Source organism: Hippoglossus stenolepis, chromosome 12, assembly GCF_022539355.2.
Source record: "Hippoglossus stenolepis isolate QCI-W04-F060 chromosome 12, HSTE1.2, whole genome shotgun sequence".
Classification (NCBI taxonomy): domain Eukaryota; kingdom Metazoa; phylum Chordata; class Actinopteri; order Pleuronectiformes; family Pleuronectidae; genus Hippoglossus; species Hippoglossus stenolepis.
This window is the reverse complement of record NC_061494.1, coordinates 5433429-5447433: the sequence shown is the minus strand read 5'-3', so window position 1 is coordinate 5447433 and position 14005 is coordinate 5433429. Positions and strand designations below refer to the sequence as shown.

Here is a 14005-nt window from a genome sequence, read left to right as displayed (position 1 = left end):
CCTTGGACATGCTCCAAAGAGCAGAATAAGCATGCACTTGCCTTCGCTTGTATTCCAATCAATGGTGGATTCTGCTGCCGTCTGACAGGCGATTCAATACAAGGGTCATAAAGTCTTTTTATTGCTTCATGTGTCGCTTTGCAGAAAGAAAAAAAAAAACAATACTGAAAGATCCATGTCGGGTGATGTGGCAGCATGTCTACAGCCCCGAACCTAACATTTCCACTGTTTATGTGAATATACTGCAGAGGCCAGTAAGCAATCACAGCTATTAACACATGCACGGCTTTGACCTCAATTTCCGTAATTTATAATCATAGGTGCATAATCAAAAGTGTCATGTTTTGGTGTGTAACATTAAAAATCTGTCATTAATATAGGATCTTACGTGATGCCATCTCTGCGTAATTACTGGAGCTGACCCTGTTAGAGTGTTAAGACTCTGATAGTCTTCGGCAACAGTGGCTGAGGCTTTGTTATCTGCTGCGGGTGACACACAGCTGAAACAGCAGAGGGGCCATTGACTGTTGACTTGGCTGATGCTGATACTGTTGAAACAACGCTTTGAGCCAAGGATCAGAGAGCGGCCGCTTGGCTTCGCCCGCTGGACACTGCAGAGCAAAGATGCAGTTACTGGTTGCGTGTGTGTGCCTGTGTGTGTGCGTGCGTGCGGGTGCGTGTGTGTGTGTGGAGGAGCAAGAGAGATGGCGACAGGCCTGATGATAGAGTTCATTAACAGTGTGGCTCAGTCTGTAGAGCAAACAGTAATGCACCCTGACTACCAGGGCTTTGTGAGTATACAACGACTAAAGATCTTTATAGATGGATCGTGTCACCACACCATGGAGTGTGTCACCACACCAATAATCATACACTGATATGAAACTCAATGAAATTATTTTTAAAATGTATTAAACCAAAACCAATTTTGATAGAATTGAATTCACTGAATTCAGACTTCACACGAATAAAGGATTAACATGATCTGTTATCTCATTAATAAGAGCCTCATGGTTAACTGTCTGCTCTCAGTGTATAAGAGTTCATATTACATTACTGTTGACACAAATGGAGCCTCCTGCTGCTAAGTGCCTCATATTAGACATGTTCAAGTGTCCAAACACTAAGATGGCTGTTACTATAAAGCAGCCCGGGGAAGACAACGTGTTACTATAATTAGCATTACCTAGGATGGGTTATTCAAAAATGTGTCTATAAAACAAGACAAAGTCTTTTTAAGTATTTTTCCATCAGCGGATCATTTTTTGCATGAAATTATAAGAGATAAAACTTTACTGCCAATTAGTGAATCAATTTCATTCTTCTGTGTTTGCATGATAAATTATTCATTGAATTAAATCATTTTTAAAAGACTATAAGTAAAAAAATAAATGGTATATAGCTGGACTGCGTCTGGGCAAGCAGAGGTGAAGTTTGCTCTTTTTTTCATGTGAATATAAAGTGGCCGTCTCATAGTTCAGTAATGAAATTAAACTGCACCAAAGAACGTCTCTCCTGTTCTGCTGACAGCGTTGTTAGCTGGCGTTAACTTTGCTTAGCAGACCACGTTCCCATGACAGACATGGTTCTCGGCTGGCTGGCAGAACTCTGCAAACACTTGAAAATCATATTTAAAAAGCAAAGAAGTTGAATGGACGGCCCGCAGAGAGACACAGGTTCTTTGATTGGCCAGTTTCAGCTTGGAGTCTGTTGTTAGGTCAGGCCAATCAGAGCTCCATCTAATGCATCAGATAACATAACTATTTTTTTCATCGATGTGTAAAAAGACTTGAAATTTAAATATAAAAATATATTAACCAAAAGTGATAATAAGACTCCATAATTGTTTACATGCGGAAACATGTAATTCTCCATCTATATACTTCATTTCGGTAAAAGTCAATTTTGACGCCTGTTGACAAAAAAGACGTTTCTGTGAGTTCTTTTTATTTACTGATCTTCTTCTTCACACACAGTCAAAAGTGTAACTTCTCAGTTTTGACTTTGATCAAAATCAAAACAGTTTTCAAAATATAGCAAAGCAGATATTCTCCGTCTCTGACTGACTCTCCAGTTTGTTTTTCTACAGTCCCTTCAGTTTCTCCTTCTTTAAAAGAGGTGTGTGACTGAGCTTCAAAGATGAATATCACAGACGACATTGAGTCATATTTGGTGATATTTTTATATCATTGATTAGAGGCACACCACGGGCTATAAGACTCAGGCCTGCACATGGAATTTAATTGAATGACATGATGCCCATAAAGGCCAGTTGCAGTGCTGTGTCATCATGCAATAAAGAACAGCTATAGAAAGCCGAGGCTCGCCCTGCAGCATGTGACGTGCCGTGTGGGCTCCGCACTTTACGTCTGTGCTGTGGCTCTCATCCCAGCAGTGTCTAATAACCAGGGGCCTGTGGTTAGATGAGTAAAACAGACGCCTGACCTGACCTCAACACAGGAAGCCACCTGATCGTGACAGGAAGCCGCATGCGCCCCTCCATTCCCTCTCATTTGCAGGCAGTACTCGACCTGCAGCGGTGGAGGGACAGGGGCTCATTGCCGGAATGTATGGTGCAGACATCTGCTACCGATCACGCTGGAGCCGCCGGAGAAAGAAACAGATGCATCTTCTATGACGCACCTTCATAAAAACAATGGGGGGAATATCTCAGTGGAGAAATATTAATATTTCCAACGTTATGTGAGAGTAGAAGCAGAATATTGTTATCCCATCCCATCACTTATCTTGATAACAAGACGCTAGCAGCAGGTTCTGAGCACATCCACCATCCAAAAAGCCATGACCAGGTCCTGGCCGGTAGACGGCATACTTTTACAAAGTGAAACCATATGAAAATAACAACCATCAAATACGATTTAAAAATATGGTTAGAGCAACACCACTGTATCTAATTGAAAATTGCCTGGTACAGAGTGAATAAATACTGCAAGATGGAGGTGGGCTGTCGAAAGGCGGATGGATCCAAGCATGGCAAGAGCAGGAAGCTTCCTCATTGTAATCCCTTAATGGATGCTTTAAGGGCTGAAAGGAATGCTCCTCTTCCTGCCACTGGGTTCCACTCAGGGCTCTTTGTTCGCTGGACTACGCAGAATTACCCTGTAATTGCTTTGGTTTGTTCTGCGTAAATGAGAAAACAGGCATAATAAGGATTACACAGAATAACCCCAGAGTGTGTGTGGTGCAGACTTCTCTGGATGGAGCCGTTTGTGTATTCAAACACACAACCTGCAGGTGAAGATGGCAATGTACACGCTGCAGCCTGGGAAACACTTCTCCTCATAATATTTCTGCAGACGCCGTGCATGCAGTGAATATTCATTTCATGTCCCTTCGCTTCACACGCGCGCACGCGCGCACGCACGCACGCACGCACGCACGCACGCACACACACACACACACGCACACGCACACGCGCACACGCACACGCACAGGGGAGACGGGGAAGGAGGCAGTCGGAGATTGCCTGTTTGTAACCAGTCGTTCAGAAAGACTTTTGGATTTCTCTTTACTGTAGCTAACTGAGTGTCGACAGTAAAGAGGCCATTTTGCTCTGCTTAAAACCTGCACGGATGGACACTACACATGTGTCTTAATATTTTCGTCTTCAGACTCATATTTGGTCTTAGTTTTGCAAATAAAGTTGATATACAACTTAACAGAACTCTGAAAACGCAGAAATGTAATGTATGAAAAAGACCACCAGTTCAGTGAATAATTCAAAGGAATACAAGCCACACACTAGAACAGTAATGATGAATATTCTGTTTCATTTCCTAAAAAAAAAAGCGTCATTGTAGATAAACCAGTTAGGAAGATCACAAAGATTTCTAACTTCACTCTGCACCATTGAGTGTTTATAAAAAGCTCTGCACACAGCGTCCAGCACACAAACAACCAAAAGTGACAGTATATTGTAGAAATGTTTGAGGAGGACTAGTTCCATGATGCAAAGGTTTTAGTTTTGCAGTGCTTTTTTTTACTGACTTTGATGTAGGTTCAGGCAATATAACATTTCATAATAAAGGACCCCCTCTCTACCTTCCTAAACCATATACTGTATATTCTACACATATATATGTGTGTGTGTGTGTGTGTGTGTGTGTGTGTGTGTGTGTGTGTGTGTGTGTGTGTGTGTGTGTGTGTGTGTGTGTGTGTGTGTGTGTGTGTGTGTGGCACACCTGATCTTTTCTACCAACCACTTTCAGTATATTTAAACATTTTCACACTTGGCAACTGCCCAGTTAAACTTCAGAGCTAACGCCTTCACCCACCGACCAGTGAGCGACCCAAAAAGAACGACTACCAGCTCAAGTGTTATATACTTTGCTCAAAGCACTTTAACAGTGGTTTGAGAGGCAGGGGAGAGCACAGCTAATATATTTTCCCAGGACATATTTCCACTTCTTATCTACGGGTTTGAACCAGAAACTTCGGTCGCATAACTTCCTTCCTCTGGCTTTTAAGGCACTTGCAGCCTATAACACAGGTGGTGCATGATAGGGCAAAGGTCACACAAAGACTAAATTAACAGACTGTTTCTGCCTGGGGGTTTGAAGCTGCAATTTAGCACTAAATCGTATATTATATGCCTTATATTAGTCTTGTCAAACAGTTCACAGCATGTGCAGAGATAACAGAGGAGAGGGAAGCCTATTATCAGCTTGGATCTACTTAATCATGTTCTCATTGTGCCAACCACTTGAAAATGTGATGTTAGTGAAATTAAACTGTTTCTTGCCGATGAGAAGTCTCAGGGGCCATTCTTAAAGTGTAACGATGTCCCTTATCTTATAGATTCCTCTTTGTCAGAGCTCAGCAAAAAGTCCATCTAAAGAAACCATTCAATCCAGCCTCAAGGTCTGAAACAGGTGCTTCCTCAATTTAAAATGTCCTAAGAATACCAGTTTTAGTGTAAATGATCCAGGATTCATTGGGTGGAGATTGTATTTGGCTTATCTTGTGACAAAAAGGAAATCTATGAAGACTTTCTATTGTTGGAGGAACATCCTGAAATTGAATGGAGAACAAAGTCACATTGTCTAGTTTCGTTTACATATTTGTCTCAATAACACAGTAGACACTCAGTAGAACTACATGGCCCTGTTGCTCTCACAAAGGGGCTCCATTCTAATATTTTGCTTTTGATAAAGGTTTTTTATTTGTCATTCAAATCTGACAACCTGCTTATCTCCCAATCACGTCAGAAGAAAGAAGAAACTTTATTTATCTGGGGAGAGTCTGTAAGACAGTAAGTGTCAGAACTCAGGGAGCCGCTGGCTTTTATTCTGGTCTCATACTCAAGGACTAATTTACACCTGGGATGCCAGGTGGGATCAATTCATTAACTCATGAACAGAAGTGCTAATTATGTAGAGCATTATCCGGGGACTGTCGGTGGGACATCGCACTTGATGCTACAAATTCAGATGCAGGGAGTAAAGTGTGCAAGGAGGAATGTTACTAAATATTGTGTGAAATTATCTTAATGGAAACAGTTCATTATTGTTTTTTATGAGTGAGTATGTAAATACGGTGAAAGTATCACAACGTTCAATCCATAGAGAAATGCACAGTCCGGATTTAGAAACTGTCAGGACTTGTGTAATGTCAAAACTATACCATCACCACCATCAGCCACTTCCCCAGCACAGCTCACCCGCACCCATCAACTCGTTTTCTTTTTTTTTTTAACTTGAAAACTAGAAACACCGAACAAGTAATTCTGTCTCTAGGCTAGCAGCTACAACACAGGAAAATGTTCATTCCAGCCCTGACTGGCCATCGCCAGCTTTACCAAGCCTCAATAGTAGGCAGCAATCTGTTACCTGTGTTTGGCCTGGCCATGTAGCTCTGTCTTAGGGTAGAGCTAATGGGGATCCTTCTAAATAAACAAATAAATGTGTCACTCATAAAATAGTCAGGGAATCAGGAAAGAGGCTCAGAGACACAAAAGACCCTGCTGTCGCTCAAGCTCCAGAGAGAAGCATGAGAGGGGAGATGCAAATCTATACTGAGATGGTTTTGGGATATTTATCACAAAATTTGAACACTGGAACCATGTAAATTATGGAACCTTTAACTTCTTTGCTGACTTAACAATGACTTGAACCGTAACCGTAAAAAAACACCTGTCGATGTTAACCTCACACCGTTATCATAGGTTCTTACCACATCTGAGTTGCTGTTCACGTAGGTTGCGAAACTCCAGGCCGTGGAGGCGTGTGGGGAACACACACACCGTGTCGTTCCCAATCCTCACCGAGTTGCTCCGGGCCCAGAGGAGCAGCCACTTCAGCTGACAGTCACAGAACAAGGTCTCAGTGTGGAAGTGCCTGGTGGGAATACCAGCGTACAGTTACATACTGTGTGCTTGAGTTTGTGTCACTGCATTTGAGCAAGCGTCCATTGATTTAATTAATTCCGCAGTTAAACTAATCGAGTGCTTTGTCACATTTTGACATGTTACAAAAACACCGACGTAAATGATGAAATTAATGATGGTTTCATTCCATTGGAGTGTGCCAGTTCGCGGGTGTAAGCACTGTGCACGCTGACTCACTGGCAAGGGTTACTGGCCCACCTACACAGAACAGTCATCGGTAATGTCATTAGTTACACCGGTGTTTTTTTTTGCTATAACAAAGACAAAATATCTGCAGTGAAAACGGCCTGAGACTTGTTGACTTTTTCCCTTTTACCCTGCTGTACACTAAACAATAACCGCTGAGGTTCAATCTTTTATTTTGTGTTCATGCATGTGTTTTGCCTTACAGCACTCTGAGAGCCACAAGGTGTGTGAAGAGTCCCACGGTGAGTGTGGAGAAGATGTTGCCAGATAAATTCCTGTTTGTGGAAAAAAGAACAGACAAACACACACAGACACACAAAGACACACACACACACACACACACACACACACACACACACACACACACACACACACACATTCATTGAGAAACAGACCACTCCTCGCACTAAATCCAAATTACTGTATTATGTTATGCATTGCTAAGGCCATATAAAAACACCACAGTCTCTATACAACGTAAATTAAGCATAAAGCAATGCAATTCATATTCTCAATGTAGGGATTACTCACAATTTTGAGAGGTTGCCCAGATTGAGAAACATTTCGGGGGAAAGACAGCCAATCCTGTTGTTGGATAGGTCCCTGCGAGGACAAAAAAGGTAGAGAGAGAACATCCAGTGGTTCATGTAGAAATCATAAATTCTCGATATCGTGGACAAAACAAGAGACAGAGCACAAAGGGAATCATCTGCAAAAAAAGATCTGAGTCTGTGTTAGTGTCTGTTGTCATGCTTGCTTGCCTTTTTAAAACAAAGGGGACATAAACAGCTGTGAAAGCTGTGTTAGTAAACCAGTGCCATGTTCATTCATCCATTCAACATCCTCAAATATGTCTCCTGACCTTTTGTAACCTTTTAGTCCTCACATAAGCGCCGCAGCCACACAACCGAACAAACACACACATGCACGCAAAAGAGTGGCTGAGCGCTGTCACGTCCGTGGCTCCGTGCCCTCGCACTCTGTAATTAAAGAGCTGCTTTGCTGGAGCAGCTGTGGGAAAATAAGCAGAGCACTCGAGTAATCACCAGTTGGGGAGCACTTAAATTAGCACTCTGCTGCTCCCCGAGCTCGGTGCACACGCGCCCCGAATCAGCCTGGCTAACTCGCTGCATGTGTGCCCGCCAGCCCAGATCCCACTAACTATCAGGCTGAAGTCATGTCACTCACTCTGATGCCTATATGTAGAGAAGCAAGGACGAGAGAATCCAATGAGAATATTACTTAAGTAGAAGTTCACCAAAAAGAACAGGAAAATAACCCTAATACTAAACTCTTTCCATAGCTTTGTGCATGTTTGCGTCACAAAGGAGACTCGATGTCTTTTGTAACTTCTAAAAACCAAGTTTGCATGATGTCAATAAAAAATATTACATAATGATATATATTTAACTTTTGGAAGTTTCTGTGGCCCTTGCAGGACTGTAATAACAGACAATTAACATCCTTTCCTATTATCACTACTTATATGTTTCAGTTTAAAAACTATATATAAATTACATAAAGCCACAGAAAGCCAACAGTGATCAGTTAGCATGTTAGCAGATTTAGACGCTCGTAGTGGCTAGCTTGTTTAACTCCATCGTACCCTTGATCCTTTAGCTTGCAGGTTGTAACGGTCAATCAAGTTTCTCCCTGTGGTGGTTAACGTAAGCACCTGAAGATGGTTAATCATTACCTCTAAAAACTAATTTATGCTTAAAATTAGATTCGTATATGGACAGAGCCTTCTGTCCGTACTTCATTTTGTCCGTATTTGTGCACGTATTTTGAAAGCTTACAGATAAGGACAAAACAGACGAAACGGAGCAGTGCTACCAGAAACCACAGGGGGGCAGTGTAGCCAATAGTTCAATCGAGATGATCAAAGGACTCGAGGAACACATTTTCACAATGGCAGAACATTTTTGAGGGAAGACTTTGCAAGTTGGTCAGAAACTACAGACATCTATATGTCACAATGTATTTATTGGACTCACAAACCTCCGCCGTTTACAGCGTGGCAGCTTTTGCCTTGTTCTAAAGACAAACATTATCACAACCTCCTCCTCTGTCGTCATGTTTGTTGTTGCTAGACAACCTCAAGGCTTTGCTGCCCTCTAGTGGATCTATTGCTTAACAAACATGTCAACGTTAAGGACGCTGAGACATGCGGCGGTGTGACATTTACATCATTGGAAACGTATGCATCTCTTTTCATTTGCAAAGGCAGCATTTAAAGAACTGGCTTCAGAATGATAATCTACTACCTTTGTGTGAATATTAGAAGTTGGGTGCGTTAGACAGCTGATGACACTATTTTTGCAGCAGCAGGAAGCCAATAAATTAGTGCTAAGAGATGAGGTGTGGAGCAGCAGTCAAACTTCAAACTCATCAAAATGAGGACCCTAATAGTGTCTTCAGCGGTCCTTGATTTTCCTTCTCCTCAGTGGAGTGGGAGCCACAGTGGACATTTATGTCACATGCCTCATTAGCCTACTTTATAATTTATCCGCTAACTCTGTTTCCATTGCATTTTGTCACGTTTTACTTTTAGCGAGGCACTAACTTCCCCCTGATCTGTCACCCGTATAAACCCTGTGTTATTGCAAGGTTTTTTGCAAATCTCCAGCATTTCCTCTGCTGAAAATGTCCTTAGAGACAAAAGGATGGAACTACATCCTCAGCAGAAGGTTGGTGGTTCTGATCCCCAAATACTTTGTGGAGAAAGTGAATGGCAAATGATTCCCCTCTCTTTAACCCCTACAGTCGATGTCCCGTCTGCCAAAACATGACACCCTCCCTAATCACAGCAGGCAGCTCCCACTTGTGAATGTGTCCAGCTGTATTAGCGTGAAGGACGGCACTACTTAAGATCGGCCCCTCAGTTGGCTTTGTCTGGAGCAGGAAAGTTCAGAGAAGCCTGAAATAGTAGTTTCAGCATATTTGCTTCACTTAAATATTTCAGTTCTCCCTTTTGCTCTGCAGTTCAGACACTCTTCTTTCTCGTCGCCTCTAAAGCCAGAGAACTTGTCCCCTGGAGAAGGCTATTAGAAGGCTCCATCATACTTACAGTCTCCTCAGAGCCAGCAGACCACGGAAGGCCCCGGGCTCCACTGTGCTAATCAAATTATTCTTCAGGTCCCTGGAGAAGAGAGACAGAGAGAGAGAAAGAGTTACAAAAGTTATGTCAGTCATCTCTATCTATCTATCTATCTATCTATCTATCTATCTATCTATCTATCTATCTATCTATCTATCTATCGCTCACGATACACTCCCACGCTTTCCAAAGAAAACATGAGTCATTGGAAATGTGCATGAGCATGTTTATATTGCTCACAGAGAAGAGTGCAGTCCTCAGACTAAGGGTTTGTCATCTACTGGGAATCAAGGGAAGGGCTCAAGCTACAGAAATGAGGAAAACTTAAGTCTTGCATAAGGACAGCTTTAAGCAACATCCAGACCAAAGTATGTGAAACAAGAGAACTTATACTAAGCCTAAATAAAATGTTGAATTCAAATGTTATATTAGATGTAAAAGCTGGGGCCATTTGTTATTGAGTGCACGTGCACCTGTTGGCTGGACAGCACAAACTATTTCCTGCATGTTGAGACCACATCCAGTCAAGACACACACACACACACACACACACACACACACACACACACACACACACACACACACACACACACACACACACACACACACACACACACACACACACACACACACACACACACACACACACACACACACACACACACACACACACACACACACACACACGTTGCGGTTTCCAGCCAAGCACGCCTTGTCCGCCCCCACCGCCGACCCCAAAACCTCTGACGCTACTAAAAATGGATCTCAGAGAAATCTCCTCTCTGGTTTTTCTCCGCAGGCCAAAGAAAACTTCCTGAAATTGTGTCCCTGGTTTCCTCTGACTCTGTACTGTGTGTCCAGTCAGTGTGATGAGAATAAGAAGGTAGTGCCTTTTCCTTAAAAAATGTGATCAACAATGTAGCTCAACTCAGCCCAAAACTTTTTTTTTTTATAAATGAACAGACACAGGCCAAATCAGGGCCAGCCAAGAAAAACAGAACCAGACCCATAATAACTATCAGAGCCTCAACCATTGTCCCAAAGTGAAAATAAAAGTTATGCTGGAACTCCTTTTATTTGACATGTGGGACCGTTTGGCAGCAAAATGTCCTATTTTACTTAATCACAGCAGAAGATAAATCACTCACAGTACTGCATTCAGTACAGAATGAAAGATTTAAAGTACAGGAGCCTGACAGTAATACATTTTTCATCTTGAGACGTCTGCATCACTACAACTAGAGTGCACGTATGAAAGGTTGCTTTGCAGTAACTGATGTTAATTTGCTCAGCGTACAGCGTTAGTTAAACGTACAGAAGACGAGCCGTCATTAGCAGGAGAAAAATGACTCCCATCCAGGGTTAACGATCTGTGTCTTGTATTTAATTGTTTGCTACATGGTTAAAACACACTTTGTCTGCATCATTAGTGCTCCACAACGCATAGCGACCAGGCTGACGTGCACCTCCCGCATTTCTTTTTCTTTCTTTTGTTTTTCAGATAATATTTAAATGTGTTTTTGAGCTGTAAACTAAATAATGTGATTGTACTGTGATGAAACATATTAATGGTGCTATTAATGTAAAACATTTTACCAAATTTATAAAAGGATTCTTTAAATTTAATTAAATGTGGGCAGATCCATTATCAGACTGACAAACTCAGGGACCGTCGGAAATGCTAACGTCCACTAGCTTAGCCACTTCTGGGGGACTTTTAGGCTTAAAACACAATGGAAATTACCTCGTTTCTAGTCGAATATGAATGTCACGGCTTGTGGACACTTGGATGACACCACACGAGCAGTATGGAGGCATGGTATGTTTTTTCAGTTGATTTATTACTTCAATTGTATTGGATTCAGCTGCTACACTGTGTACCCCTGAAACTCCAAACGTGTATTTCTGCTGACTTTTCACAATCAGATTTCCTAATGAGGCTTTCTGTAGGCATCCTTCAGGATTCGTCAATCACACAGCAAAGCGTCGCACACCGTAGGAAGAGCACTGATGTTGCCTTTCCTACCCGGGTCCAGTCAGGTCAGCTGGCGGCTAGCTCTCATCTCCGCTGTCGTCTTTGATCATGTACAAACTGCTACAAAAGAGCAGATGGAGGGTGGAGGTCAAGAGGTCAACCGCCGTGCCTGCAGCACCTCCTTTTATCCTGAGACCGTCTTGCTGCTCGCTGCTCTGCAGTGTTTGGATTTGCTGAACGTTGGACATTTTTCCAGCTCGTTGACTCGCTGTTGTACCAAAGGGTCAGAGGCCACTGCTCAGGGAGTCTACATGCAGGAATGTGTGCTACTGTACAGGGATCAAGAAATGCTGAATCCAGTTCTCCACAATGTAAGACAACAAGCAGCAGAGAGACGGTCACATGAGACACTTTTATAAGAAGCCAAGTGACCTAACAGGAACCATAACGCTGTATGTGAACAAAAAAACTGAGTATTAGCAGTATTTGTTTTCAAATTTTGAATTTCTGAAGATTTTGCCTGAAAGTGTTATTATATTGTATATGAATATAATTAAAATTTGTACTGATAGAACAACAATGATTATTAGTTTGTCAACACATTATATTCCTATTATGGACAGAAGAATAGTTTGAGTTTCAACTGTATCCACGTTTGTTTTACTAGTTTCCTGTATGAGGTCATTTTTAAAGCCATATAAAACAAACAATGGTATAATGGGCAACACAACAACCTTTTGTCAGACCTGAGTCGACACGCACTGCCAAATTAATAATATAAATAATGATTGTGTGTTATCAACTGCAGAGCGTCCAGACGGGCAGGGTCTGCGACATAATGCACCAGAATGAGTGCCAGAAATTTACAACAATCGAAGGAAACTATTTGAAAGTGTTTTCTGCATCCTTTTCTATGAATAACTGTCTGCCACGTCCCAAAGCGTCTTCTGTGAGTAAGCTCCACACATCTGGTCCTCTAAACAGGATAAAACAAACTCCAAGAAATATTTACAAAGCAAATATCACATTGTGAGGTTTGTGTTGAAATCCGGCTCCGAAGTGCATCAGCGTCCGATTTGAGGAAGAAGAAGCACCGAGGGTCATGACATGAAGAGGTCTCCTTCTTTTAACCTCCTGTGGGCTCACATCCAAACAAGGGTGCTGCTACTGGTTGTAAGGCTCTTGCTGTGGTTACTGTAACTTTCAATGGTTCCCCACTGGTCTGTCCTTGGGATCCAATTTCTTCTCGGTCATTACAGTCAAAAGCCACACAGCAGTACACATAACACTCGTTGAGGTTTATTGCAACCCTTCTCTTTACTGCTCCTCCTGTTCAAGATGGTTCCTCTACACAGATCACCAGTCAAACATACTACGACACAGATAAAACTGTTTTCACAGAAAAATAGGTCTGGTACGAGGGTCTAAGTTTGTGTGTGTGTAAGAAATAGCGAGTTTAATATAGAGGTGGACCTTGGAGCGTGCATACCTCCGCAAAGGCTGACGTCCTATCTCACCATGTTAAAGAAAGTGAAAAACAATTCCTTGATCTGACCGTTTAATCGGATCTGCTCCAAATTTGTATGGGTTCTTCCTTGGGTCATGCCCCAGACAGACAAACAAACAAAACACAAATGGCAGTGAGAACATAACCTACTCGGCGGAGGTAAATATCCAATGTCATATGTAGTTAAGTGGTGGTGGGCAGCAGGAATCTGTACTTCATTTTCTTTGAAGCACGCACAGACGCACCCCCAGACTCTTAACAAGATTTTATCCAAGTGCCATTAGAGAGCTTAACCAAGTGTAATAATATCCTAACTGTGCAATATTATCATGTGCAATATAACTGAGTATGTGCTTTTATATCCTACATTTTACACAATTTGTTTGTTTTATATATATTTATAGATGTTATTATGTGTCTACTTGTCTGTGAGTTATGTTACTATTGTACCACTGGGACACTTCATAGTGCAATAACAATAAAAGCATTTAATTTAATTTAATTCACATGATTGCAACTCAACCACAATCACTTGTCAATGCACATAGAGGAAACAATGACTTGCATTTACATACTGTTTAACTTCACCTGTCTGACAGGACACAAAGACATTTTAAGGTAAGGCCTCATGTAAATCACACTATAAGGATGCACACACGCTCACAGGCAAAAGCCAAGACGTCCTAAAAAAAAGAGAAAATAATAACTCGCTCAAATAAAAGCCATCCATCCATAATCTACATCTTTTATCCTTTTGAAGGTCACGGGGGAGCTGGAGCCAATCATGAGGCTTTTCATGTTTCAGCACTGGATGCGCAGTAGCACCATAAA

The 14005-nt window shown here is 41.9% G+C and overlaps 1 protein-coding gene across 1 annotated transcript in view; it reads right to left on the bottom strand.

Annotated features, from left to right (window-relative positions):
* The window catches only part of LOC118119234 (adhesion G protein-coupled receptor A1), a 183074-nt gene that overhangs the window by 145330 nt on the left and 23739 nt on the right, over positions 1-14005 (bottom strand). The window contains exons 3-6 of the mRNA XM_035172991.2: positions 9663-9734; positions 7124-7195; positions 6796-6867; positions 6193-6356 (exon numbers count right to left, since the gene is read on the bottom strand). Coding sequence (XP_035028882.1) covers positions 6193-6356; positions 6796-6867; positions 7124-7195; positions 9663-9734 — 380 coding nt within the window. The remainder of the gene's footprint in view (positions 1-6192; positions 6357-6795; positions 6868-7123; positions 7196-9662; positions 9735-14005) is intronic.